Source organism: Scyliorhinus canicula, chromosome 1 (genome assembly GCF_902713615.1).
Source record: "Scyliorhinus canicula chromosome 1, sScyCan1.1, whole genome shotgun sequence".
In the NCBI taxonomy this organism is placed as follows: domain Eukaryota; kingdom Metazoa; phylum Chordata; class Chondrichthyes; order Carcharhiniformes; family Scyliorhinidae; genus Scyliorhinus; species Scyliorhinus canicula.
The window spans coordinates 142,876,154-142,903,055 of record NC_052146.1 but is presented as its reverse complement, the minus strand read 5'-3'; the positions used below and the strand labels follow the sequence as shown (position 1 = coordinate 142,903,055).

Here is a 26,902-nt window from a genome sequence, read left to right as displayed (position 1 = left end):
CTGCTTTCTCCTTTGAGGGGGAGAGCTGACTGGTGGTGATTTAGCCTGGGGATCACCACACTTCAGGTGAGGGGCAAGGTTGAGAAGGCGGGGCCTTCATGAATAACCTCAGTCACTATGGGAATTGAACCCATGCTCTTGGCCTCGCAAACTAGCTGTCCAGCCAACTGAGCTAAACCGGCTGGTCTCTTAATGATAGTATCTCAGTTACAAGTGGACAATTCTGAGAGGTGGGCGTGTGGGGGGAAGGGTTATAAAATGGCTAAAAGAAGAAAGCTTTAATAATAAAGCATTTGTTTTCTATCTTTCCTCTCTTTTACTCTCACAGCATCATTCACTATCTCTGTCAGTAACGACCCAGAGGGTAGTCACCAATCTTTTTCACAGGACTCCGCCTGTACCTACTGCCCTGAGATTTTGCCAACCTGGCCTGGGTGACTCTCGCTTTCTCACTTTCTTTCCTCCCTGTGCATTAGTGGCATTCAATGAACATTCACACACCAGAGATTTAGCGGGATGGAAGTCTGACACATTCTGCCACAGGCCTAGTCATGTTGGCTAATTCTTACAAGCTGACAGCAAATTAATCATCATATTTCATTTTGGCTTTCAATAATCGTTAACATTTCTGCATCCCCAGTGTTTTCACCAGATGTTGAGAAAGTCCCAAAATATCTGTTGCATGATTTGTCAATCAGTGTCAGGTTGCAGTGAAAATTAAGTCAATTGCATTTAACGGAACTAGATCACCAACATCACTTCTACTTGCAATATAATGTGCAGAAGCTCGATCAGAAAATAATTATATTCATAATTTAACCACAGTTGCTGATAATATTTACCAGAGGAATAAAAACAAAAGAAAATATTGCCTTGCTGGAAGTCGAGTGCTTCAAATTTTAACACTACTGAGGGCAGTCAATATAAGTGGTTTGAAAGAAATTCACAGAAGAATCAGCCTACAATATATACAAATGGCAATAAAACGGCAAGAAAGATTTGTGAGAACCAATCAACAAATGCATAATTCTGTCAGCAGTTATAGTTTTTCACGGTGCTCATTAATTCTTGTGTGGTTGATTTCTCTGAGCTGTTTTTAGTGTACATTGAGAGGGAGGCATGGCGGCAAAGTGGTTAGCACTACTACCTTACAGTGCCAGGGACACGGGTTCAATTCTGACCTCAGGTGGCTGTCTGTGTGGGGACTCTGCATGTTTTCCTCCATGTCTGTGTGGGTTTCCTCCGGGTGCTCTGATTTCCTCCCACAGTCCAACGATGTGCAGGTTAGGTGGAATGGCCAGCTAGATTTGCCCCTCAGTGTCCAAAGCTGTGCAGGTTAGAGGTGGTTACGGGGATAGATTGCAGGAATGGGCCTAGGTAGCGAGGCTTTGGTGAGGCTACACCTGGGATATTGTGTGCAGTTTTGGTCTCATCTGAGAAAGGATGTTCTTGCTCTGGAGGGAGAGAAGGTTTACCAGACTGTTTCCTTGGATGGCAGGACTGACGTATGAGGAGAGATTGGGTGGGATTCTTTGCCTTCCCCCCCCCCCCGCCATGCCAGGGGGCAGCATGAGTCCCGCTGGCAGCGGCCTCTCAGGCAATTCTCCGACCCGCAATGGACCAAGTGGCCACACGCTGTCGGCAGATCCCACCGGCGTATGTTACGACAGATACTTACCGGCGGGACCTGGCTCCACGGGCGGCCTCCGGGGTCCTCGGAGGGACGCAGGGGGATCTGGCCCCGGGGGGTGCCCCCATCGTGGTCTGGCCCACGATCGGAACCCACCGATCCGCGGGCGGGCCTGTGCCATGGGGGCACTCTATTCCTCCGTGCCAGCCACAGTAACAGTCCGCGATGGCCGGCGTGGAGATGAACCCCCCCCCCTGCGCATGCGCTGGGATGACGCCTGCACATGCTGGCGCTCCCGCGCATGCGCCAACTCACGCCGGCCGACGGAGGCCCTTTGGTGCTGGTTGGCGCCGCGCCCAGCCCCTTCCACTCCGGCACCGGCCTAGGCCCTGAAGATGCGGAGGATTCCGCACGTTCGGTGCGGCCCGGCGTCAAAGTGGTTCACGTCACTCCTTTGTGTCGGGGTTGCCTCCCCCCCCCCCCCCTGGAGTTCAGAAGAATGAGGGGGAATCTAACAGAAACATATAATATTCTAACAGGACAATACAGGGTAGATGTAAGAAAGATGGTCCCAGTGTTGGGGGCTTTTCAGAACTGGGGTCACAGTCTGAGAATATGGGTCAGACCACTTAGGACAGAGATGAGGATGAATTTCTTCATCCACAGGCTCACCTGTGGACTTTGTTACCACAGGAAGTAGCTGAGGCGAAAACATTGTATGTTTTCAAGAAGTAGTTAGGTATAGCACTTGAGGTGAAGAGGATCAAAGGATATGGGGGAAAGTGGGATTACGCTATTCAGTTGGATGATGAGCTGTGACCAGAATGCATTTTGGAGCAGGCTCAAAGGGACCAGTGGCCTCATTCTGCTCCAATTTTCTATATTTTTATGTTCTTTCAGAGGGTTGGTACAGACTTGATGCGCCAAATGGCCTCCTTCTGCACTGTAGGGATTTCTATGGAATGATGTCCATTATAATCACACTTACTCCATTCAGACTGTAAATGGATGGTGGGTGATTAGCTCTGCCAGTTGTACATAACTTTTACAGGCACCGGGCGGGATTCTCCCCTACCCGGCGTGACGGGGGGTCCCGGCGTAGGGGAGTGGCACCGACCACTCCGGGGCCGGGCCACCCCAAAGGTGGGGAATTCTCCGCACCTTTTGGGGCCAGCCCCGCGCCGGAGCGGTTGGCACCAGAAGAGTGGCGCAAAAAACCGGCGCCCCCGGCAGCGGGACTGGCCGAAAGGCTTTCGCCGGTCGGCGCATGCGCGATGTGAGTTTCTTTTCCGCTTCCGCCATGGCGGAGGCCGTGGCGGCCGCGGAAGAGAAAGAGTGCACCCAGGGCACTGGCCCGGAGTCTGAGCGGGGGGCCCCAATCACGGGCCTGGCCACCGTGGGGGCACCCCCCGGGGTCTGATCGCCCCCCGCCCCCCCCAGGACCACGGGGGCCCGTTCGCGACGCCGATCACGCCGCCACCAGAGGTGGTTCAAACCTCGGCGGCGGGAGAGGCCTCCCAGCGGCGGGACTTCGGCCCATCGCGAGCCGGAGATTCACTGCAGGGGCCTCGCCGATTGGAGTGGCGTGATTCCCGCCACCGCCAATTCCCGGGTGGCGGGGAATCTCTGCCATGGCGGGGTCGGATTTTCGGCGGCCCCAGGCGATTCTCCGACCCTGCTGGGGGTCGGAGAATTTCGCCCACCGCCTGTCATTTAAGGACCTGTCGGACCGGGCATGCCATCAAAAACTCCGGCTGAGAAGAGAGATAGTGTGACATATCTGCCAGATGATGACACACCTTGAATCGTGGGCGTATAGGGGAGGACACCCGCTCCTGGTTACTGTGAGGTGACGGTTGCCTTGAACTTTTACGTGAGAAGGTCCTTCCAATGTGGACTGAGCCCACCAGGATGTCCAGGCTGCGGGGTTCGCCGCCATCGCCGGGATGCCCCAAGTCAAAGGGGTGATCAACGCCTGTGCCCGATACCCGGGCAGTGTGTATGATGCCTTCACCCTGGCACACTCAAGAATTCCTGTCATGTTCAAGACGCCCCCCTGGGGCGACAGGGGCTATCCACTTCAGCCGAGGCTGATGGCACCTATCCGAAGGCCACAGACCGAGGTGGAGACTTGCTGGAACGCCACCCAGACAGCAATAATGAGTGTGATCGAGCGGTGCATCGGTATCCTGATGATATGATTCAGGTGCCTGCACCGCACTGGAGGGGCCCTCCAGAATGAAGCTGGGTGGGTCGCCCGCATCATGACAGCCTGCTGCATCCTCCACAACATCGCGCAGCAGAGGGACGATGTGCTGGAAGAGGAGGATAAACACCAGGCCTCGTCCAATGATGAGGATGGGCAGGACATCGGCACAGGAGGCCGCATGAGGTGTGCGCCATGGCCAACATGCATGGAAACCTCTGATGGCCTCCAAGTTCACCGACTGAGGGGTAGGTACTGGCCAGGGGCATGGACACTGCATCCTAACCCTACCAACCCCCCGCGCCTGCAACTCCCTCCATATTACATGCCTGTCACGGGGTGTGGGCCCTGGGTGGCAGTAGCACCAGGTCTGGTCGATGGGATGTGATGTGTTGGGTATGCTGGGTCTGTGAGGACTGTGTTTACCAGAGCAGTGAGAGAGACACGCTACCAACACTTGTAGTATTACAAATCTATTTTATTTAACTATGAGCTGTTAAACATACTTGCACTGTGGGTCGACACTATGTTAGGTTGACTGGAGACCTGAGGCTAACCTGACCAGACTATACTGCTAGCACATGGTAGATGTTCGTGTTACTGACTGCGGGCTCTGGCTCTCTCAGAGGCTGCATCCCGAATGAGCGGGAAAACTAGTGCCCTCTGGCTTTATAGTGGCCGTGTCCTGTCTGGTGATTGGCTGCTGTGTTCTGTGTGTTGATTGGTCTTTCAGTGTGTCAGTCAGTGTCTGTCTATGCACCATCATATACTTGTGTGCATATTATGACAGGATGGAGGATGATGACAACCCGCTCTGTGATGAGATCTGGTGCTCCGCATCGTATGCTAATATCTGACCCCTGTCCATGGTAGCACTTTCCACCATCCACTTGGGTGATCCCTGCATGCCAGCTGGACATTCCATCACAAGGTCTCATTGGATCTCTGGGGTAGCAGTGGTGGAGACAGCCGGGGGGGAAGAAGGGGGAAGGGGGGAGAGCCCAGCCCACCCCACCCACAATGTCCGCCTATTTCCCCGCTCCCCGCACATCTCCCAGACCAGACCACCCCTCCCATCCATCAAACAGAGCACCGAGGCAGGTTGTAACAGTAGTAACAAGTGTTTAATGTGACCAAATATTTACAGGTTTTTGTCCTAGCCCCTATAACTAAACTGTGCCCCGCACCCATGCCAACTTAACTGGTGTCTAGCTTTCTGGCCTTAAGGGCCCTAACGCTGCATCTAGCTGGTTCCCCAGACGGTACAGCAGGAGTGGAGACGGTCTGCTGTGATTCCTGCTCTGCGACCTAGGTCCCCGTTAGCAGGCGTCTTCTGGGGTGGCCGGGCCTGGATCATACCGGCTGTTGCTTGGGTGTCCAGGGTGGCCTGGTACTGGATCGTTCTGTCTTCTGTCCACCAAATGCATCAGAGACAGGAGGGGGGAGTCCGAAGTGCTGCGGAGGTCCGGAACCTCCCCTGCGGGAGTCACTGGCACGAAAGTTAGACACCAGTCACCTCCTCCTCCTTCGGGGCGCCCGATGGCCCCCAGGCTATTCCATGGGATGGGGGTGCTCCCCCGTCACCTCGCGCTGCCAGTCCTGGAGGCACGCTCTGGATTCAGCCAGGGTCCGCACGCTCGCAGCCATGGAGCAAAGGGAATGGACGATCTCCATCTGAGACTGCGCCACGTCACGCTGCGACAGTGCCACCAACCTTCTGGGTTTGTGTCACATCAGTCAGTGACTGGGCCACTTCCCTCTGGGACTGGGCCACCTTCCTCTGTGTCTGCGCCACATCAGCCAGCACCTGGGCAGTGCCACTCACATTCCTAGCCATAGCCTGTTGTGACTGGGCCACGCCCAGGAGCATCCAGGTGGCTCTGGGACATGGTTGCCTGTGAGACAGCCACCCTGTCCTGGGCCTCAGCCAGCACCTGCACAGAATGCCCCAGGCCTTGGATATGCAGATCTATAGTCATGACCGTCACCCCCAATGCCTCCACCGCAGATGCCACCCATGCGGTGTTTGTCTGAGTGGCACACATTACCGTCACCACCTGCTGCTATACACGGTTGCACCTGCAGGTATTGGATGCTCGCCGACAACCACTCATGTAGTCCCTGCCTCTGCGACTGCATCCCCACAATCAATGGGACTGTCCGTTCCAGAAGGCCGAAACCCAGGCAGCTAATCCCTGGGGTCGGCCTACCCTCTGACCATTCGCCCCCTTGGTGTTCTTACCTCCACCTGTTGTACCGGATCAGCTGTGTGGTGTGCACCAGATAGTGTCCCAGGAGCCTCTTCACTAAAGTGCTCAACTGAGGTGAATGTCTCTGGGATGGTGGAGGGTGTTGGAGACAGCTGTGACGGGAAATCACTGTCATCCTCCGACCCGAGCTACTGGTCTCCTGAGTCTTGGGCGGAAGCTGGTGTCCGAGCTGCTATCCCTGTCACAGCTCAGCTCATGGGGTGGTTCTGGCTGTGGCAGTGGCAATTCCATCGGGCATCCCCCGTCCCATTACCAGGAGGTCCAGCAAGACACAAGATAAGGCACATTATTAGAACACGAGCTGGTGTGTCTTGGGGATGGGGTGAGGGTCATGAGGATGGAGGTGAGGGTGGCGTGGGGGTACAGGTGGTGTGGGGGTACAGGTGGTGTGGGGGTGAGGGTGGGGGTGAGGGTGCAGATACGGGTTAGGGTGTTATGGTTTGTAGTGTGGGGGTGATGTTGATACGTGACATGTTGAATTGCAATGAAGCGGGGTCTCACTTCCTTGCCCTCGGCCGAACTCCACCTCGGCTACCTCCCTTTCCTCCGATCCGCCAACCAAGTCCAGGGCCCTCTGCTCTGCCACAGTGAGGGCCCCCCCTACTGTCTTCTCCCTCACCTGGTGGTTATGCACAGCCTTTTCCTGGTGGGGGGGGGGGGGGGGGGGGGGGGGGGTGCAAACAGAAAACAACAGCATTAGACAGTCCGACGCATGAAGCCAAGGGGATGGGTAGCTGGTAGCTTCAGTGGCCAGAGAACCCGGCCATGTCGGCCGATATCTGTGCCGACATATCGTGTTGGGTGGGGGTTCGGCCACCCTCGGTGAGGGGTAGTGGGTCGGGTTACAGGGGTTAGTGCAAGGGACACAGTACTGCCTACTCACCCTGGCCGCCCTGAGGCGGTTGTACAGTTTTTTTCCAGCACTGCTGGCCCGTCCAGATGGTGTTGCCCACGGTGCTCATGGCCTCTGCCACCAGCGCCCAGGCACGACGAACGGCAGTGACTGGCAGCCTCCTTCCCGGGCAGGGGTACTGGGTCATCCGCCATTCCTCCACAGTGTCTCCAGCTGGGCATCGGTAAACTATCTGGCTGCTCTCCTCGCTGCCATCTTGTTGGCTGGGATAGTGTGTATGGGGAGTGAAGAGTTGTGGTGAACGTATTGCTGCTATAATTCACCACTGTATTGTATTGTATTATATTGATGCCCTTGTGGGCTCTGCCTATGGCTCTGCCCCCTCGGGGGTGGTATATAAACCTGCAACCTGTAGGCAGCACTCAGTACAGAGCAGTCGCAGGCAGTCACAGATCTAGCTTGTTAAAACCACTGTTCACTTCTACTAATCGTCTCGTGTTAATTGATGATCGCATCAAGTGTGTATATGCGGCTGCAGCTTGTTAGCCTCCCGCACCATATATATAAATATTCCACCACTCTGTTAAATATTTAGATGAAGAAAATATATTTATCTTCACAGCTTTCATGTCAGCAAATGCAAAGGACCTGTTCACTATTCTCCCTCCCTCAACCTCTGCCCTCCCCATTCCTCATGTGGAATCTCACAGCTCTCAATTCTTTATTTCTTTCTCTTTTAAGGAATGTCCATGAGACTGACATAAACTAGAGGGGACACAAAAGACAAGCTGAGACTTTTCCTCCCCTCTGGGTATTTGTTGTACTATTCTCCTGTCAGCATTAGTGGACAAAGGAAAAGCACTGAGTGTGTGACAATATTGGTCTGTTCTATCTTCCTCTTTGCGTCGTAAGCAGTTGCGTACCCAATGATTTTGCCTCATGGAGAGACAATCAGAGGGACTGTTGTTTCACTGGGTTTCTAATGTTTATGACATATCCATTAAAAAGTATTTCAGTAGAGTGGGTTACCGGGTTACCTTGCATGTTGACTCTTGTTTACAGATTGAGACTTCCAGATGATCATCATGTGCCAGGCTCAGCCTGACACAGTTCAAGGTGGTTCACCGGGCACACATGACGGTGGCCCGGATGAGCAGGTTTTTTGGGGTAGAGGGCAGGTGTGTGAAGTGTGCAGGAGGGCCAGCAAATCATGTCCACATGTTCTGTGCATTTCCAAACCTTAGGGGATTCTGGCAGGGATTTGCCGATGTCATATCCACGGTGCTAAAAATGAGGGTGGTGCCGAGTCCAGAGGGGCGATCTTTGGAGTGTCAGATGACCCGGGAGTTCAGGGGGCAAGAGAGCCTGACGTTTTGGCCTTTGCATCCTTGGTAGCCCGGAGATGGATCTTGTGAGCATGGGGGGACTCGAAGCCCCCGAAATCGGGGGTATGGGTTAGCGACATGGCCGGGTTTCTCAGGCATGAGAAAATTAAGTTTATGCTGAGATGATCAGTGTACGGGTTCGTCTGGAGTTGGCAGTTGTTTATCGACTTCTTCAGGGAAAACTAAACTGTTAGCAGATACAATAAGTGGGCTGGGTGTTAGGGAATAAGGGGGCAGGGGGAGAGAGTTAGTTTAGTTTAGTTCAATTGAGACGGGATCAGCGAAAGGAAATGGAGGGATTTGGGGATTATAAGCTATGTTGGCGGGGTATGGTTGTTGGTTGGGGGGTGTTACACACTGAATTATGTTTACATTTGTATTTATACCTTTTTTTGTTATAAAACCATAAATGCCTCAATAAAATGTTCGTTAAAATAAAAGTACATAGATTGATTTCAGGAACATGCAATTTGTGCACAATCCTCTCTGCACATGGGGTCTGAAACAGCACCTGAAGGGCAGAAACCAGGGCCGGGATTATCCCCTACCCGGCAGGGCGGGGGGTCCCGGCGGGATGGAGTGGCGTGAACCACACCGGCGTCAGGCCTCCCCAAAGGTGTGGAATTCTCCGTACCTTTAGGGGCTAGGCCCACACCGGAGTGGTTTCCGGTCCGCCGGCCAGCGCGAACGGCCTTTGGCGCCCTACCAGCCGGGGCCGAAAGGCCTTGGCCGGCGGAAGTCGCGCATGATCCGGAGCGTCAGCGGCTGCTGACGTCATACCGGCGCATGCGCAGGGGAGGAGGGTCTCTTCCGCCCGCCGCGGCGCGATTCCCGTCCCCGCCGAATCTCGGGGGGGGCGGAGAATTCGGGACACGGCAGGGGCGGGATTGACACCGGCCCCGGGCAATTCTCCGACCCCCCAGGGGGTCAGAGAATTCCGCCCAAGAGCTCAACAAGATGCAACCGCCTGAAGCTGACTGACCTCCACTGAGAAAATGTTTCAGTGTCTCGTCATAGACTGTAAATCAGTACCGTAGATTATTTGTTCCAACCTGCTATGCTCATCAGAAAATACAAAATGACTGCCTGAGGTTTTGAGTCTTAAGATACAACTCAGAAGTTAAATTATTTAAAATCAATTCTGCAAATAGATTGACCATCATGCTGAACCTACAGTTACAATTCCTACTGCATTAATTACCATTGTAACATGAGAAGCAAGATTGCAATAGTAATACATTTAAATTCTATGCATTTGTTTTTTTACTTTTTTATTTTATTTCTTGTGGTGAGCTGCCTTCTTGTACTGCTGATCAGGTACTCTAACAGCACTGTTATGAAGGGAGCTCCAGGTCCTTGATCCAGTGACAGTCAAGGAAGGTTGATATATTGGAACAATTCAAAGGAGGAATAAGTAAGTGTGGGAAAGTCAACTTTGACGGGATGAAAATGCAGCTGGGTTGAGCGAGTTGGAATCAAATGTTGGTAAAAAAGACCGTGGCTGAACAATGGGCCACCTTCAATGAAAAAGGTATTGCAGGCAATGTCAATGTATATTCCCTTGAAAGGAAAGGGTGGAAAAATGAATCCAAAGCGCTCTGGATGATGGGAGAGATAGAGGTGACGATGAAACGGAGGAAGTGCCCATGCAACAGATGTCAGGTAGATTCAGGCTGAATATAGAAAAACAAACAAGAAAAGCAAGGAGAGAGCATGGAAGGAGACTGTCAGTTAACATAAAAGGGAATCCTAAGATCCTCTATCAGCATATAAATAATAAAAGAGTGCTAAAAGAAAGAGTAGGACTGAGTCGGGACCAAAAAGGGGATTTACACATGGAGGCAGGAGACATGGCTGAGGTGTTAAATGAATACTTTGCTTCTGTCTTTACCAAGGAAGCAGATGCTAGCCAGGCCATGGTGACAGAGGAGGAAACTCTGTAACAGGTAGGGTTCTAAATTGAAAAGGAGGAGGTATTGGGTCGATAATTAAAGTTGACAAGGCACCAGGACCAGATGAGATCCATATGAAGGATATTGAAGGAAGGGAGAGTGGAAATTGCAGGGGTGCTTGCGATAATCTTTCCGTCATTATGAGACTCGGGGAAGGTGCCAAAGGATTGGAGAATTGCAAATGTTACGCCCTTGTTCAAAAAAGGTTTTAAGCATAAACCCGGCATTTGCAGACCAGTCAGTTTAACTTTGGTGGTGGGGAATCTTCGAGAAACAATTGTACCGCATGGAAATAACAGTCACGTGGAAAAATATTAATTGATTAGAAGAGCCAGAATGGATGTCCTAAGGGAAAATCACATTTAGCTAACTTTCTGAGGTTTTTAGAAGAGATAACAGAAAGGGTTGAAGAGGGTAATATTGTTGTTGTTGTGGACTTTCAAAAGGCATTCAACACAGTGCTACACCACAGACATGTGAGAAAAGTTGGAACTTGTGGAATAAAAGTGGAAGTAGGAACTTGGATACAGAATTGGCAGAGTAATAGGTAACACTGAGTAATGGTTAATGGTTATTTTTTGGGCTGGAAGAAGGTTTGCCTTGGAGTTCTCCAGAGGTTAGCATTGAGACCCTTGCTTTTCCTGATATATTAATGATCACAGTGTGCAGGGGACAATGTCAAAACTTGTAAACCCTGTAAACTGTGGGGAGGACAGTGTCGAATCCGAAAAGGGCATGGATAAATTCGTGGAATGAGCATATAAGTGGCAGATGAAGTTCAATACGGAGAAGTGTGAGGTGATTCATTTTGGAAGGAAGAACATGTAGAGACAACATAAAATAAGGGGTAAAATCATCGCCAGATTTCCCCCTCCCCGTAACGATCGTTGTCAGCATTCCGCACCCCCCCCCCCCGACATCCCCAAATCCCGACAAACATTGCCGGCATTTCTCGCACCCCCACTATCGCAGAGGTAACACCAGCATTTACCACAACCCCCACAAACAACAATCATCAGCAGTATTCCTCTCTCCCAACAATCAGTTACAGCCATATCCCTGCCTGCACCCACCAAAATTAATTGCCGACATTCCCCCGCCCCTTGATAATCATTGCCAGCATTTTGCCACCCCAGCAATCATCGCCATCATTCCCCTCCGCCCCGACAATTACTCCCAATAATCCACTCCCCCTTGAAAATCATCGTCAGCATCCTCCTCCCTCTCGACAAAGTTGCCGGCATTACCCCATCCCCCCCCCCCCCCCCCCCCACCCCCCGACAATCAACTCTAGCATTCACCCCTCAACCCATGACAAACACATCACCAGCGTTTCCTCCCCTGCACCACTGCAAAAGTATCACTGGCATCCATCCCCCCCCATGCAGTTTCTGCTCTTCTCCTCACCCCCAACCACACATAAATGAACTCCGCCTCAATGGGGCTCCCATGAGCACTGCCCCCGGTACAGGTTGGCACTGCAGGTTGGCATTGCCAGGTTTGCACAGCGTCAAGCTTCTCTCCAGAGAGAATCAAGTTTCCCCATTCTCTATCGATTTTACACCTGTGTCAACAAGTTAGTGCGGATTCAAAATCGCCCCTATATTTTAGGTCGAAATCAATTGTCACTTAGACAAGTGTAGGATAAATACGCAAAGCCAACATGGATTCATTAAGGAAAAAGCATGTTTAACTAACTAGCTGGAGTTTTTTGAGGAGTTAACAGATAAGGGGCTGGATTCTCCGTCCCACCGCGCCACATTTCTGTTTTACCCCGATGGCGGGATGCTGCGTTACGCCGGCTGGTCAAGTGGGTTTACCATTGTCGGGCAGACCCACGCCGTCGGGAAACCCCCGGGCTGCTGGCAAAATGGAGCATCCTGCCGGCAGAGAATCCAGCCCAAGGTTGACAAGGGCAATTCCGTTGATGTGGCGAATATGTATTTTCAAACGGCAATTGGTACAGTGTCACACAATAGACTTAAGTGTAAAATTCTAGCTCATGAAATACAAGGGAAAGTAGGCTCTTGGATAAGAAACTGACCGAGTAACAGGAAACAGAGTCGTGGTAAATTGTTGTTTTTCAGATTGGAGGAAAGTTTGGAATGGAATTCCCCAGGGATCAGTTATGGGATTTTTGCTCTTCCTGATATATATTTATGATCTAGACTGTGCTGTGCAGGAAATGATTTCAAAATTTGCAGATTATATGAAGATTGGAAATGTTGTCAACTGTGCTCAGACTAGTCTTGAAAATCACAAGTGCATAGACATGGTGGTGGATTGAGCAGACAAGAACAGATGAAGTGCAATGCAGAGAAATGTGAGATAATTCATTTGTCAGGAAAAATATGGAGAGATAATAAAGAAGAAACTCTGTAGGATGTGCAGGAACAAAGGGACATTAGTGGATGTGTACATAAGTCATTGTAGGTGGTTGCACATGTTGAGAGAGCAGTTAATAAAGCATGTTGTATGTTAAGTTTTATTAATAGAGGTATTGAGTAAAAAAGTAATGAGGTTCTGTTGAACTTGTACAAAACACTAATTAGTCCTCCTCTGGGGTACTGTGTCCAGTTCTATGGGTGCCATAGTTGAGGAAGGATGTGAAAGCATTGGAGAATATAGAGGAGATTCACAAAAATGATTTCAGGAATAAGGAACTGTTGTCCTGAGGATAGATTGGAAAGGATTGGCATTGGTTTCCTTGGAGAAAGGAAAGCTGACAGGAGACTTGATTAAAGAAAAGTATTCAAGATCCTGAGGGGAATGCACAGAGTAATTAGTGAGATGCCATTCCAACTCAACAAGGGATCATCAAAAACTAGAGGGCACAGATTCAAAATAATTGGCAAAGAGAGTAAAAGTGATGTGAGGAGATTGTTTCTTCTAACAGAGACATTTTGATTGGAGTCTGGAAGGAACTTCATGAGAGGGTGCTGCAGGCAGGTTTGACCAAAGTGTTCAAAAATAAATTGGATTGCTATCTGAAAAGAAAGAATGTGCAACGTTACAGAGATAAGGCAAGGACGCGGGACTAGATAGAGTACTCTTTCAGAGACCCTGTGCAGATTCGATGGGCCAAATGGTCTCCTTCCGCACGGCTAAGATTCTGTGATTCTGTGATATTTCCAAATTAGAATCGTGTGTGGTTTGGATGGGAATATGCATCGGTTACCCTTTTCTTTCCAGGTAGTAAAGATTGTGGTTTCGAAGGTGCTGTCGAAGAAGGCTTGACAAGTTGCTTTAGTGCATCTTGCATATGGTACACATTGCTGCCACCATGCCCTGCTGGTGGAGGAAGTAAATGGACTCCCATCAGTTCCAGATGGCAGCTCACACATTAGGGATGGACAATTAGGGATGGGCAACTTTTATGACCTCCTCGAGGGCCATGAGGTAACCATTGCTGACCTTCCTGTGGGACCCCTGGAATATGAGCTTCCCAGGTCAGGGGCGGAGACCGCCCAGCTGGAGCTCGTAATGGACTCCACATAAAAGCCGGCTCTGGCAGGGCCTGGGGAGGTTAGTTCTCCCAGCAACGACTGGACTTGGAGAGAGTTGCTGCCATTGGCAGAATATTGTATATAGTTCAATCAATCTTTCTTCCACTACCGCTGGCGTCTTCAAGTTACTAAAACAACAAATGGTGGCCCTGCCAGCAATGCTTGCGCCACATGAACAAAAAATAAATGAACATTTAATTCCATAGGAAATGCACGTTATCCATTGTATGAAAGAACGTATCTGAAGGTGGTTTAGCACGGTAGGCGGCTGGTTTAGCACAGTGGGCTAAACAGCTGGCTTGTAATGCAGAACAAGGCAGCAGCGCGGGTTCAATTCCCGTACCGGCCTCCCCGAAAAGATGCCGGATTGAGGAAAGGCTGGGTCAGTCAGGTCTTTCACTCGCGACTAGGGACATTTCACAGTAACTTAATTGAAGCCTACTTGTGACAATAAGTGATTATTATTCTTAAGGTGACCCACATCATACCAGTGAGGTTAAAAGATAAATATTGAACTTCCGGTGGCGGCCATGAAGGAATAAGTCGCACATTTAATGGCTCCCGCTCTGGTCGAACCTTTGGACCTTTTCCCCCGATTTTCTACCGGACTTGAATTGGAAAACTGATGACAGAGGCAATTGTGTACTGAATTCCCACATCGGTGCATGGAGAGAAGGACTAGAAGTGCTCGTAAAGGCAGAAACAGAAAGACAGAGAAGGCTTGGGCTGAAGCTGCAGCAGGAGACAGTATGGCGGAGGAACGGAGCTCTGGCTTGTCGACCCAGCGGTCTACGGAGCAGCTGATGCAAGTTATTCAGGAAGGCTTTGCCAAGCAGAAACAGGACTGCTTGAGTCAATTGAGCGGCTGGAACTTAGATTGGATGCCCAAGATCGGGCGATCCAGAAAGTAGAGAAGGTGTTGGCTGAGCAAGAGGAACATCAAACTGCGGTGGAGTTGGAGGTGGGGATGCTGAGAGATCAGCAGAAAATGCTCCTGGAGGTGGAGAACCTAGAGAATAGGTCCCGCCAGCAGAATTGAGAATCGTTGGGCTCCCGGAGGGGTCCGAAGGAGAGGACGCTGGGGCATACATAGAGGGTATGTTTGAGAAGCTGCTGGGGAAGGGGACATTCTCCTGACCCTTGGAGGAGGACAGGGCTCAGTATGCTCACGAGGGAGCCGCGAATGGGAGACCCCCCCCGAGGGCAGTGGTGGTGAGATTCTCCAGGTACTTGGATAAGGAGCGCATTCTACAGTGGGCCAAGCATACGTGGAGCTGCAAGTGGGACAACAGTATCCTGCGGGTTTACCAATACCTGAGTGTGGAGGTGGCCAGGAGAAGAGCAGGCTTCAACCAGATTAGGTCGATCCTTTTTAAGAAAAAGGTCAAGTTCAGACTTTTGTATCCGGCCCGTATCTGGGTCACGCACAAGGAACAGCACTTTTATTTTGAGTCGCCTGAGGACGCGCTGGACTTCGCAAAAAGGAAAGGATTGGTGGTGGACTGAGAACTTTTGAACTTTGCTACAACGTTCTTGTTTTTTTTGTTTTTCTGTTCTTTTTTTAAAAAAAGTTTCTCATTTTTCGTTTTGTGGAAGCTGTTTGTAATGCCTTTTGCATTGATTTGGGACCAGCGGTAGAACTGAGTGAGTTAAGGTTTTCATTTGCACTGTAGGGGGATGGCAGTGCTTGTTTAGATTTGGTGTTTTTCTGTCGGGCAATTGTGTGGGGATTGTTTGATGTTGGAGTATGTTTGTATGAGTGTGGGAGAGGGTGTGGAGAGAACAATAGGTGGGAGACTATCCGGCGCCAGGGATGGGGGCCACCAAGCTAGCTGGGTGGACGCGCAGCGGGGGGCTTGCATATGTTCGAATTATTAAAGGGGTTGGGTTACAGAGTGTTGTTGCTAGCGGGAGAGGGGGGAAATGTTCTGTTGACGAGGGAGGGACTTGGGCTAAGGAAGAGAGAGTAGGTCGGGGGCGGAGGCTGCCTGGGGGTCGACCGGTGGTGGCGCAGAGCATGGGCTGGAGGGGGGCCCAAAAAAGGGGATGGCTGATCGGCGAAGGGGGGGGGGACACTGAGCCCCCCAACTAGGCTGATCACCTGGAATGTTCGAGGGTTAAATTGGCCGGTCAAGAGGGCACATGTGTTCGCGCATCTTAGGGGACTGAAGGCGGACATGGTAATGTTGCAGGAGACGCATCTTAGAGTAACTGACCAGATTAGATTGAGGAAAGGCTGGGTCAGTCAGGTCTTTCACTCGGGACTAGAGTCAAAGACTAGAGGGGTCGCGATCCTGATCAACAAACGGGTGGTATTTGAAGTGGATGGAATAGTCTCGGATGTGGGAGGTTGGTACATTATGGTCAGTGGGAAACTGGAGGGGGTGCAGGTGGTATCAGTAAATGTGTATGCGCCAAATTGGGATGATGTGGAGTTTATAAAGAGGATGCTGGGAAAGATACCGGACCTGGACTCGCACAGGTTGGTCATGGGAGGGGACTTCAACACAGTTATTGGATTTGTTTATTGTTTATTGTCATGTGTACCGAGGTACAGTGAAAAGTATTTTTCTGCAAGCAGCTCAACAGATCATTCAGTACATGGGAAGAAAAGGGAATTAAACAAAATTCAAGAAAATACATAATAGGGCAACACAAGATATACAATGTAACTACATAAGCATTGGCATCGGATGAAGCAGACAGGGTGTAGTGTTAATGAGGTCAGTCAATAAGAGGGTCATTTAGGAGCCTGGTGACAGTGGGGAAGAAGCTGTTTTTGAGTCTGTTTGTGCGTGTTCTCAGACTTCTGTATCTCCTGCCCGATGGAAAAAGTTGGAAAAGTGAGTAAGCCGGGTGGGAGGGATCCTTGATTATGCTGCCCACTTTCCACCGGCAGCGGGAGGTGTAGATGGAGTCCATGGATGGGAGGCAGGTTTGTGTGATGGACTGGGCGGTATTCACGACTCTCTGAAGTTCCTTGCGGTCCTGGGCCAAGCAGTTGCCATACCAGGCTGTGATGCAGCCCGATAGGATGCTTTCTGTAGTGCATCTGTAAAAGTTGGTAAGGGTTAATGTGGACATGCCGATTTCCTCCGTTTCCTGAGGAAGAATAGGCACTGTTGTGCTTTCTTGGTGATAGCGTCGACATGAGTGGACCAGGACAGATTTTTGGTGATGTGCACCCCTAGGAATTTGAAACTGCTAACCATCTCCACCTCGGCCCCGTTGATGCTGACAGGGGTGTGTACAGTACTTTGCTTCCTGAAGTCAATGACCAGCTCTTTAGTTTTGCTTGGGGGATAGATTGTTGTTGTTACACCACTCCATTAGGTTCTCTATCTCCCTCCTGTATTCTGACTCATCGTTATTCGAGATCTGGCCCACTATGGTCGTATCGTCAGCAAACTTGTAGATGGAGTTGGAACCAAGTTTTGCCACGCAGTCGTGTGTGTACAGGGAGTAGAGTAGGGGGCTAAGTATGCAGCCTTGCGGGGCACCGGTATTGAGGACTATTGTGGAGGAGGTCTTGGTGTTCATTCTTACTGATTGTGATCTGTTGGTCAGAAAATCGAGGATCCAGTTGCAGAGTGGAGAGCCAAGTCCTAGGTTTTGGAGCTTTGATATGAGCTGGGCTGGGATTATGGTGTTGAAGGCAGAGCTGTAGTCAATAAATAGGAATCTGATGTAGGAGTCCTTGTTTTCGAGATGCTCTAGGGATGAGTGTAGGGCCAGGGAAATGGCGTCTGATGTGGACCAGTTGCGACGGTATGCGAATTGATGTGGGTCAAGGCGTTCCGGGAGTATGGAGGTGATGCGCTTCATGATCAGCCTTTCGAAGCACTTCATTACAACTGACGTCAAGGCCACCGGGCGGTAGTCATTGAGGCATGTTGCCTGGTTCTTCTTTGGCACTGGTATGATGGTGGTCTTCTTGAAGCAGGTGGGGACCTCGGAGTGGAGTAGGGATAGGTAAAAGATGTCTCTGAATACCTCTGCCAGCTGGTCTGCGCAGGCTTTGAGTGCACGACCAGGGATCCCATCCGGTCCCGTCGCCTTCCGCGGGTTCACTTTCAGGAAGGCCGATCTGACTTCGGAAACTGTGCTGGTGGGTATGGGTGAATTATGGGCTGCTGGGGCACTCGACAGCGGATTGTTGGTTACCCGCTCGAACCGAGCACAGAATGCATTAATTTCATCAGGGAGGGGTGCGCTGCTGCCAGAGATACTGCTCGGCTTCGCTTTGTAGCTTGTTATGTTGCTTAGTCCTTGCCATAACCGCCGAGAGTCTGTCTGTGACTCTAGGTTAGTTTGATATTCTCTCTTGGCATCTCGGATGGCTTTGCAGAGGTCGTACCTGGATTTCTTGCATAGGACAGGGTTGTCTGCCTTGAATGCCTCAGATCTGTCCTTCAGTAGGGAGTCAATCTCGCGGTTGAGCCATGGTTTCCGGTTGGGGAACGTATTTACTGCTTTCTTTGGCACGCAGTTGTCCACACATTTGCTGATGAAGTCTGTGACGGTGGTGGCATACTCATTTAAGTTAGTCGCTGGACCCTGGCTTGGACCGGCCAAGCTCGAAAACGGGCAGGGTGCCAGCAATGGCAAAGGAACTAAAAGGGTTCATGGAGCAAATGGGGGGGGGTGGATCTATGGAGATTTGGGCAGCCGAGGGTGAAGGAGTTCTCCTTCTACTCTCACATGCATAAAGTGTATTCTTGGATTGATTTCTTTATTTTGAGCAGGGTCTTACTGGCAGGGGTGGTGGACACGGGGTACTCGGCGATCACAATCTCAGACCGTGCTCCGCACTGGGTTGACCTGCAGGTTAGTAAAGACAGTAACCAGTGCCTGCAATGGAGGTTAGATGTGGGACTTTTGGCTGATGAAGGGGTGTACGAGCGGCTGAGGAAATGTATTCAGAACTACCTGCAGGCCAACTACACGGGGGACATTTCAGCAGTGGTGGTCTGGGAAGCACTGAAGGCGGTGGTCAGAGGGGAGCTGATCTCGATACATGCTCATAGGGAGAAGGTGGACAGGGCAGAGATGGATCAACTGGTAAAGGAGATACTACAGATCGATAGGAGATATGTGGAGACCCCAGAGGCAGGGCTTTTACGGGAATGGCGGAGGCTACAGGCAGAGTTCGGCATGTTAACCACAGGGAGGGCAGTGGAGCAGCTGAGAAAGGCGAGGGAGGCAATCTATGCGCATGGAGAGAAGGCCAGCAGAATGATGGCACAGCAGCTTAGAAAGAGGGAGGCAGCCAGGGAGATAGGGAAAGTAAAGGATGGAGATGAGAACCTGGGGCGAAATTCTCTGACACCCAGTAGGGTCGGAGAATCGCCCGGGGCCGCCGAAAATCCCGCCCCCGCCGTGGCAGAAATTCTCCGCCACCCGGGAATTGGCGAGGGAATCACGTCCTGCCGATCGGCGTGACGTCCGCGCCGATCGGCGGGGCACCTGTGGCGATTCTCCGGCCCGCGATGGGCTGAAGTCCCGCCGCTGGGAGGCCTCTCCCACCGCCAAGGTTTGAACCACCTCTGGTAGCGGCGGGATCGGCAGAGCGAGCAGGCCCCCAGAGTATTGGGGGGGGCGCGGGACGATCGGACACCGGGGGGTGCCCCCACGGTGGCCAGGCCCGCGATTGGTGCCCACCAATCGGTGGGCGGGCCAGTGCCGTGGGGGCACTCTTTCTCTTCCGTCGCCGCCATGGCCACCGCCATGATGGAGGCAGAAGAGAATACCCCAGCGCGCATGCGCCGGTGGTGACGTCAGGGGCAGCTGATGCTGACGTCACCACAGGCACGTGCGCGAACCGGCGAAGGCCTTTCGGCCAGCCCCGGCGCCGGGCAGCGGGCTTGAAAGGCTGCTGGTGCTGGTTTTGGCGCCAGTTGGCATGGTGCGAACCACTCCGGCGCGGGCCTAGCCCCTAAAGGTGCGGAGAATTCCGCACCTTTAGGGGCGAGGCCCGACGCCGGAGTGGTTGGCGCCACTCCCCTACGCCGGGACCCCCCACCCCGCCGGGTAGGGGAGAATGCCGCCCCTGGTTTGTGGTTCAGTAGGGGTTAATAAGGCGTTTTGTGATTTCTACAGAAGGCTGTACAAGTCGGAACCCCCTCCGGGGCTGGAGAGGATGAGGCACTTCTTGGTGGGGCTGAATTTCCCAAAGGTGAACGGGGAGCTGGTAGAAAGGCTGGGGGCCCCGATCGGGCTGGAACAGATCGTGGAGGGTCTGAAGGCCATGCAGTCGGGTAAAGCCCCGGGGCCAGACGAGTACCCAGTGGTGTTTTATAAAAAGTTCACTGGGATAATGGGGCCGGTGTTGATGAGGATTTTGAATGAAGCAAGGGAAAGAGGGGTGCTGCACCCGACGATGTCACAGGCCACAACTTCACTGCTGCTGAAGTGGGACAAGAACCCGGAGCTGTGTGGGTCCTACAGGCCGATATCCCTGTTGAATGTGGATGCCAAATTGCTGGCCAAAATTTTGTCCTCCAGGATTGAGGATTGTGATCCGGGCGTTATTGGGGAGGACCAGACGGGGTTTGTTAAGGGTAGACAGTTGGTGGCCAATGTAAGAAGGTTGTTAATCGTAATCATGATGCCCCTGGAAGGTAGGGAGGTGGAGGTAGTGATCGCAATGGATGCAGGAAAAGCTTTTGATCGGGTAGAATGGGATCATCTGTAGGAGGTACTGGGTCGGATTGGATTTGGACGGGGCTTTATTGACTGGGTCAGGTTGCTGTATCAGGCTCATTTGGCAAGCATACGGACGAATAGGAAACATCCGACTACTTTAGGCTGCATTGGGGGACGAGACAGGGACGCCCCCTCTCCCCACTGTTGTTCGCGCTAGCTATAGAGCTGTTGGCAATTGCTCTGAGAGCCTCAAGGGGCTGGTCGCGGGGGGTGGAGGGGGGGGGGTGGAGCACAGTGTCTCGCTCTCTGCAGATTACCTGCTTTTGTATGTATCGGACCCAACAGAGGGGATGGAAGAAATCATGAGGATTCTTGGGGAATTTGGCCGGTTTTCGGGGTATAAGCTAAATATGGGAATAAGTGAGATGTTTGCGTTCCAGGTGAGAGGACAGGAGAGGCGATTGGGAGAGCTGCCGTTTAGATTAGTAGGGGGAGACTTTAGGTACCTAGGCATTCAAGTGGCGCGGGAATGGGACCGGCTGCATAAATTAAATCTGGGCTGACGAATGGACCAAATGAAGGACGATTTTCGGAGGTGGGACACTCTCCCGTTGTCACTGGCTGGGAGGGTGCAGACGGTGAAGGTGACGGCCCTCCCGAGATTTCTGTTTGTATTTCAGTGCCTCCTCATCTTTATTCCGCGGTCCTTTTTTAAACGGGTCAACAAAGTGATCACTGGCTTAGTTTGGGTGGGGAAGACCCTGCGAGTAAGGAAGGTAATACTGGAGCGGAGTCGGGGAGAGGGCGGGCTGCGCTGCCAAATTTTAGTAACTATTACTGAGCGGCATATAGCCATGATCAGGAAGTAGGTGGTGGGGGAAGGGTCGGCATGGGAGTGTATGGAAGCGGTTTCATGCAAGGGCACCAGTCTGGGGGCATTGGTAGCTACGCCTCTGCCGTTCCCGTCAGCATGGTACTCCACCAGCCCCGTGGTGGTGGCAGCCCTGAGAGTCTGGGGGCAATGGAAGAGACATGTGGGAGCAGAGGGAGTATCGGTCTGGTCCCCAACCTGTAATATTCACCGGTTTGCCCCGGGAAGTATGGAAGGGGGGTTCCGGATATGGCGGAGAGCAGGGATTGAGAAGATGGGGGACATGTTTATAGAGGGGAGCTTTCCGAGTATGAGGGCGCTGGAGGAGAAGTTTGGGTTAGCGAGTGGAAACAAATTCAGGTATCTGCAGGTGTGAGACTGCCTACATAAACAGGTGTCAACCTTCCCGCTCCTATCACTAAGGGGGATTCAGGACAGGGTAGTTTCCAGAGGGTGGGTAGGAGAAGGGAGCGTCTCGGACATTTACAAGGAACTTATGGGGTCAGAGGAGACGCAGACCGAGGAGCTGAAGCACAAGTGGGAAGAGGAGCTGGGAGGAGAGATAGAGGATGGTCGATGGGCGGATGCGTTGAGTAGAGTCAACGCATCCAAAACATGTGCCAGGCTCAGCCTGATACAATTCAAGGTCGTTCATCGGGATAACATGACAGTGGCCCGGATGAGCAGATTCTTTGGGGTGGAAGAGAGGTGTGCAAAATGTGCGGGAAGACCAGCGAACCATGTCCACATGTTCTGGACATGCCCAAAGCTGAGGGGATTCTGGCAGGGGTTTGCAGATGTCATGTCCACGGTGTTAAAAACAAGAGTGGCGCTGAGTCCAGAGGTGACGATTTTCGGGGTGTTGGAAGACCCAGGAATCCAGGAGGAGAAAGAAGCAGACGTTCTGGCCTTTGCTTCTCTGGTAGCCCGGAGGCGGATACTATTAGCTTGGAGGGACTCAAAGCCCCCGAAGTCAGAGACCAGGCTATCGGACATGGCTAGCTTTCTCTGTTTGGAGAAAATCAAGTTTGCCTTGAGAGGGTCACTGTTAGGGTTCTCCCGGAGGTGGCAACCGTTCGTCGACTTCTTCGCGGAAAATTAATCGTCAGCAGAAGAGGGGTGGGGTGTTAGTTTAGCTTGGAGTAGAGGGTTAATAAAGGTGGGACCTGTAAGGAAGGGAGACGGCTTTTGCACTATGTTTATAGTTTCATGTATATTGTTTATTTTGTTGTTGTTACAATGCCAAAAAATACCTCAATAAAATGTTTATTAAAAAAAAACAAAAGATAAATATTGACTTTTATTATTTGTTTCTTCGTTTGTTCAAACAGTATTTTATTATAGGCTACATTTTGGACCTCTGATTCTATGAGCTATAAAGAGTTTACAGCAATATCTGCTTGTCCAAGGATTTATGATAAATTGTGGAGAGCACAGCTGCATATTAGGATATTAATTCTCTTACTGCAAGATTCACACACCTCTTCACATTCTGTCTTAATGAAGTCAGTTCATCATTTTCTTTTCAGTTCCTTGTGGAGGAAATCTCACCGAAAGAAAGGGAACAATTCTATCACCGGGCTTTCCTGATCCTTACCAGAACAGCCTGAACTGCTTATGGAAAATTACAGTCCCTGAAGGAGCTGGCATACAGGTATCTTATTAATATTGTACAAAAGGCAAATGACAATTGATTTCAAATGTGTCATCAAGAATCTGCCCACTCTTTCAAAATGGAGAAGCCACCAAAGTCCAAGTCCTGCACTGAACTACTCCCATTTTATGTTTGCAAAATATTACCAGGTACCTACAGTGCAGAAACAGGCCATTCTGCCTACCACAACAAGGCCTGAGATAGCCACTATGCAAACTTTCCTTTTAACACCTAAACCCCATCAACATATCCTTCCATCCCTTTCTCGCTCATGTACATATTTAGGTTTCCCCCGAATGTGCCTTTTTTAAAATTTGCTTCAAATACTGCCTGTGGTGGTAAGTTCTATATTCTAAATATTCTCTGGGTAAAGATGCTTCTCCTGAATTCCATATTGGTGACTGTCATCATATCCACTCATGTATATAATGAGATGCAGACAGGCGGTGATTGACACACAGGATAACCAATGAAGACACATGACACAGAACAACCAATCACCAGACAGGACACCACAACTATAAAGCCCACAGGGCATTAAGACTCTCCCTGTCTCACAGGACACAGGATACTGAGATAGTTAGAGTGCACAAGCCAGTGAGCATCATCTCCATGTGGCAGAGAGCTAGTCTGGTCAAGCCAGTAGGAGGTTATCAGTTAGATTAATGGAGTGTCACCCCACAGCAGATCATGTACAGCAATCAGCAAGTTCAATATAACAGTGTTGGACCATCTCCTGTGTCGGAAGCCTGTTTCTAGTTTCACTGCATCCAGTTGCAGTCAACGTTGAACTAACTCACTTAACACATCATGACTATTTTATATTTGTTGCTTATTGGCAAGAAATGCTGAAAATACTAATCAGGTCAGGCAGCATGCGTGGAGAGTGAAACAAAGTTAACATTTTAGGGTTGATGGGTGTTTAAAAAATCAAAACCAGAAAAAATGCAACTGGTATAGAGGCATATAAAAGAAGTGGAGAATAAATGGGAAGGTCTGTTTTGAGAGGAGGAAAGAGTGACTAAATGATGATGCAAGCCAAAAGAGAATTATCATGGGACAAGTAAAGAAAGAAGATTTGGATGTGGAGGAGGTATAATCGGAAATACCCGAATCAATACCAGCATTTATTGCTGAAAAAAGAGTCCTAATTTTGGCTGCAATTTTTTTGGATATGTGGGACGGAATTCTCCGCTTGCCCATGCCAAAATCGCATTTGTTGATCGGGCAGAAAATCCCTTTTGACGGCGAAACCGGGGTTGGGGGGGGGATGGTGCCTGTTTTCGGATGCTCCACCCCCTCCAAAGGGGTGTCATCAGTGAGTACGCGCACACTCCGCCCCCGATGGGCCGACTTCCTGATGTCGTGGATCACTTGTGGTCTGGGTTTTCGTCAACCTCGTGTGGCGGCTGTGGACTGTGTCCAGCGCTACCACAGTCGGGCGGGGGGGGGGGGGTAGGTTGGGGGGGAGGGAGCTGTTCCATTCTCCGGGAGGGCTAAGGGCTACGGCGAGGGATGGGGGGGACTGGTGGGGGTGGTCCAGGGGTGTCGAGGGGGTTACAGGGGGGGGTACTATCTGGCAGGCCAGGTCTGTGTGTGGCCGGCGCCTTGTTGTACGTTGTGAAGGTCTCCGCCGTGTGCATGCGCAGCCACGGACCCAGCATTTCTCTGGCCGTTTCCGTCAGGAACGCCGGGGGTTTTGCGTAGTGTGGCTGCTAGCCCCCCACAGGGCGGAGCATCGGTGCAGGAGTGGCGCAGACCTTTTCATTGTAAGACTAGACGCATGTTCTGGGCATAGCCTCAAAATCAGGAATGCAGCCCATGGTATATTCAGTGTTTCAGCTTTGTTCACCTCCTTCTCATCTCTTTTTACAGAGTGTCAATAACTTTATCAAGCTCATTTTCTGTTCACACCATGAAATTTAAGATATCGGGCAGTAACTTTCTCTGAGTGCTAATCAGTGTTGGGTTGCCACACAGAGTCCAGTTACCTTTGAGGATTTTATGTCTGTTGAGGCTGACCACCTGACTCCCGACTCGGGCCGGGCAAGATCCAGACTGCGCAGCTATCCTCGAAGCCCAGTGTTCACAGGCTAGCTCCATTGAATTGAAGAATGGGTCGTCGAGAGGAAGTTTACTCTTCTGGGCAATTGCCGTGTAAACCTCACATGTGAATTTCCGAGAGGGTTCTTCAGTGCATCTTTGGTGTCCCACTCAAGCTGCACGGAGGAGCCCAGATGTATGGCCATTAACTTTGTTTCAAATGTTGAGAGGGGACCTGATAGAGGTGTAGATAGAGTGAATTGCAAGGAAATTTTACCATTAGTAGGGGGGTCTTTAACCAGGGACATAGAGTTAAGGTGAGAGGTATAAGGATGAGGGGAGTTGAGGAGAAGCTGTTTCACCAAGAGGGTGGGAGGAGTCTGGAATCGGGCAGTTGAATCAAAACCTCTCAACATTTAAGAAATATTTAGCTGTTCACGTGCACTGCCATAACCTCCAGGGATTTGGGCCAATTGCTGGGAAATAGAATTAGTGCCATCAGATCTTTGTTGACCGATGTGGACATGATGGGCCAAATGACCTCCTTCTGTGATGTAAGCATAGATAAATAAAATAATAATAACCTTTATTGTTAGAAGTAGGCTTACATTGCAATGAAGTTACCGTGAAAGCCCCTAGTCGCCACATTCCAGCGCCAGTTCGGGTACACCAAGGGAGAATTCAGAATGTCCAAATTGCCGAACAGCATGCCTTTTGGGACTTGTGGGAGGAACCAGAGTACCTGGACGAAAAGCACGCAGACACAGGGAGAACATGCAGACTCCGCACAGACAGTGACCCGGCCGGGAATCGAACCTGAGACCCTGGTGCTGTGAAGCCACAGTGCTAAACACTATGCCGCTGTGCTGCTTTCTATTTCCAGTATTTCCTGCCTCAGATTTCCAGCATCCACAGTACTTTGCTTTTGTATTATATTTATGGTCCCTTCTTTTGACTTCACCCACAAATGGAAATAACTTCTCGATGTATACCTTGTCAATAAACATTTCTATCATGTCATTGTTCAGTCTTCACTTTTCTGGAGAGTAGAATCCCATCCTGTTCAATCTTTCCTATTATTTATAACCTCTCAGCTCTGTTATCATTGCAGGACTTTTTTTGCACCTGCTCCAGTGCCTTTACACAATATGAAGTCCAGAATTATTGATCATACTCAAAAAGTGTGGCATTCTGAAGATTCCATACAAATTTAATATAAATTCTCTGCTCTTCAATCCTATCCTTCTAAAAATGAACCACAGTGTTTTGTTTACTCTTTTAATGGCTTTGTTAATCTGAGTCATTCGTTTTAGCGATTTATGTATCTGTACCCCTGATTAAGACCATAAGTCCATAAAACATAGGAGCAGCATTAGGCCACTCGGCCCATCGAGTCTGTTCCGCCATTCAATCATCGCTGATATTTTCTCATTCCCATTCTCCTGCCTTCTCCCCATAACCCCTGATCCCCTTATTAATCAATAACCTATCTATCTCTGTCTTAAAGACACTCAGTGATTTGGCCTCCACAGCCTTCTGCGGCAAAGAGGTCCGCAGATTCACCACCCTCTGGCTGAAGAAATTCCTTCTCATCTCTGTTTTAAAGGATCGTCCCTTTAATCTGAGATGGTGTCCTCCGGTTCTAGTTTTTCCTATAAGTGGAAACAGCCTCTCTGCGTCCACTCTATCCAGGCCTTGCAGTATCTTGTAAGTTTCAATAAGATCCCCTCTCATCCTTGTAAACTCCAATGAGTACAGACCCAGAGTCCTCAAACGTTCCTCATACGACAAGCTCTTCATTCCAGGGATCATTCTTGTGAACCTCCTCTGGACCCTTTCCAAGGCCAGCATGTCCTTCCTTAGATACAGGACCCAAAACTGCTCGCA

At 50.7% G+C, this 26,902-nt stretch overlaps 1 protein-coding gene across 1 annotated transcript in view; it reads left to right on the top strand.

Annotated features, from left to right (window-relative positions):
* Positions 1–26,902, top strand: part of csmd2 (CUB and Sushi multiple domains 2) — a 2,254,685-nt gene that overhangs the window by 1,960,216 nt on the left and 267,567 nt on the right. Inside the window, exon 35 of the mRNA XM_038801178.1 lies at positions 22,848–22,972. Within this exon, the coding sequence (XP_038657106.1) occupies positions 22,848–22,972 (125 nt within the window). The remainder of the gene's footprint in view (positions 1–22,847; positions 22,973–26,902) is intronic.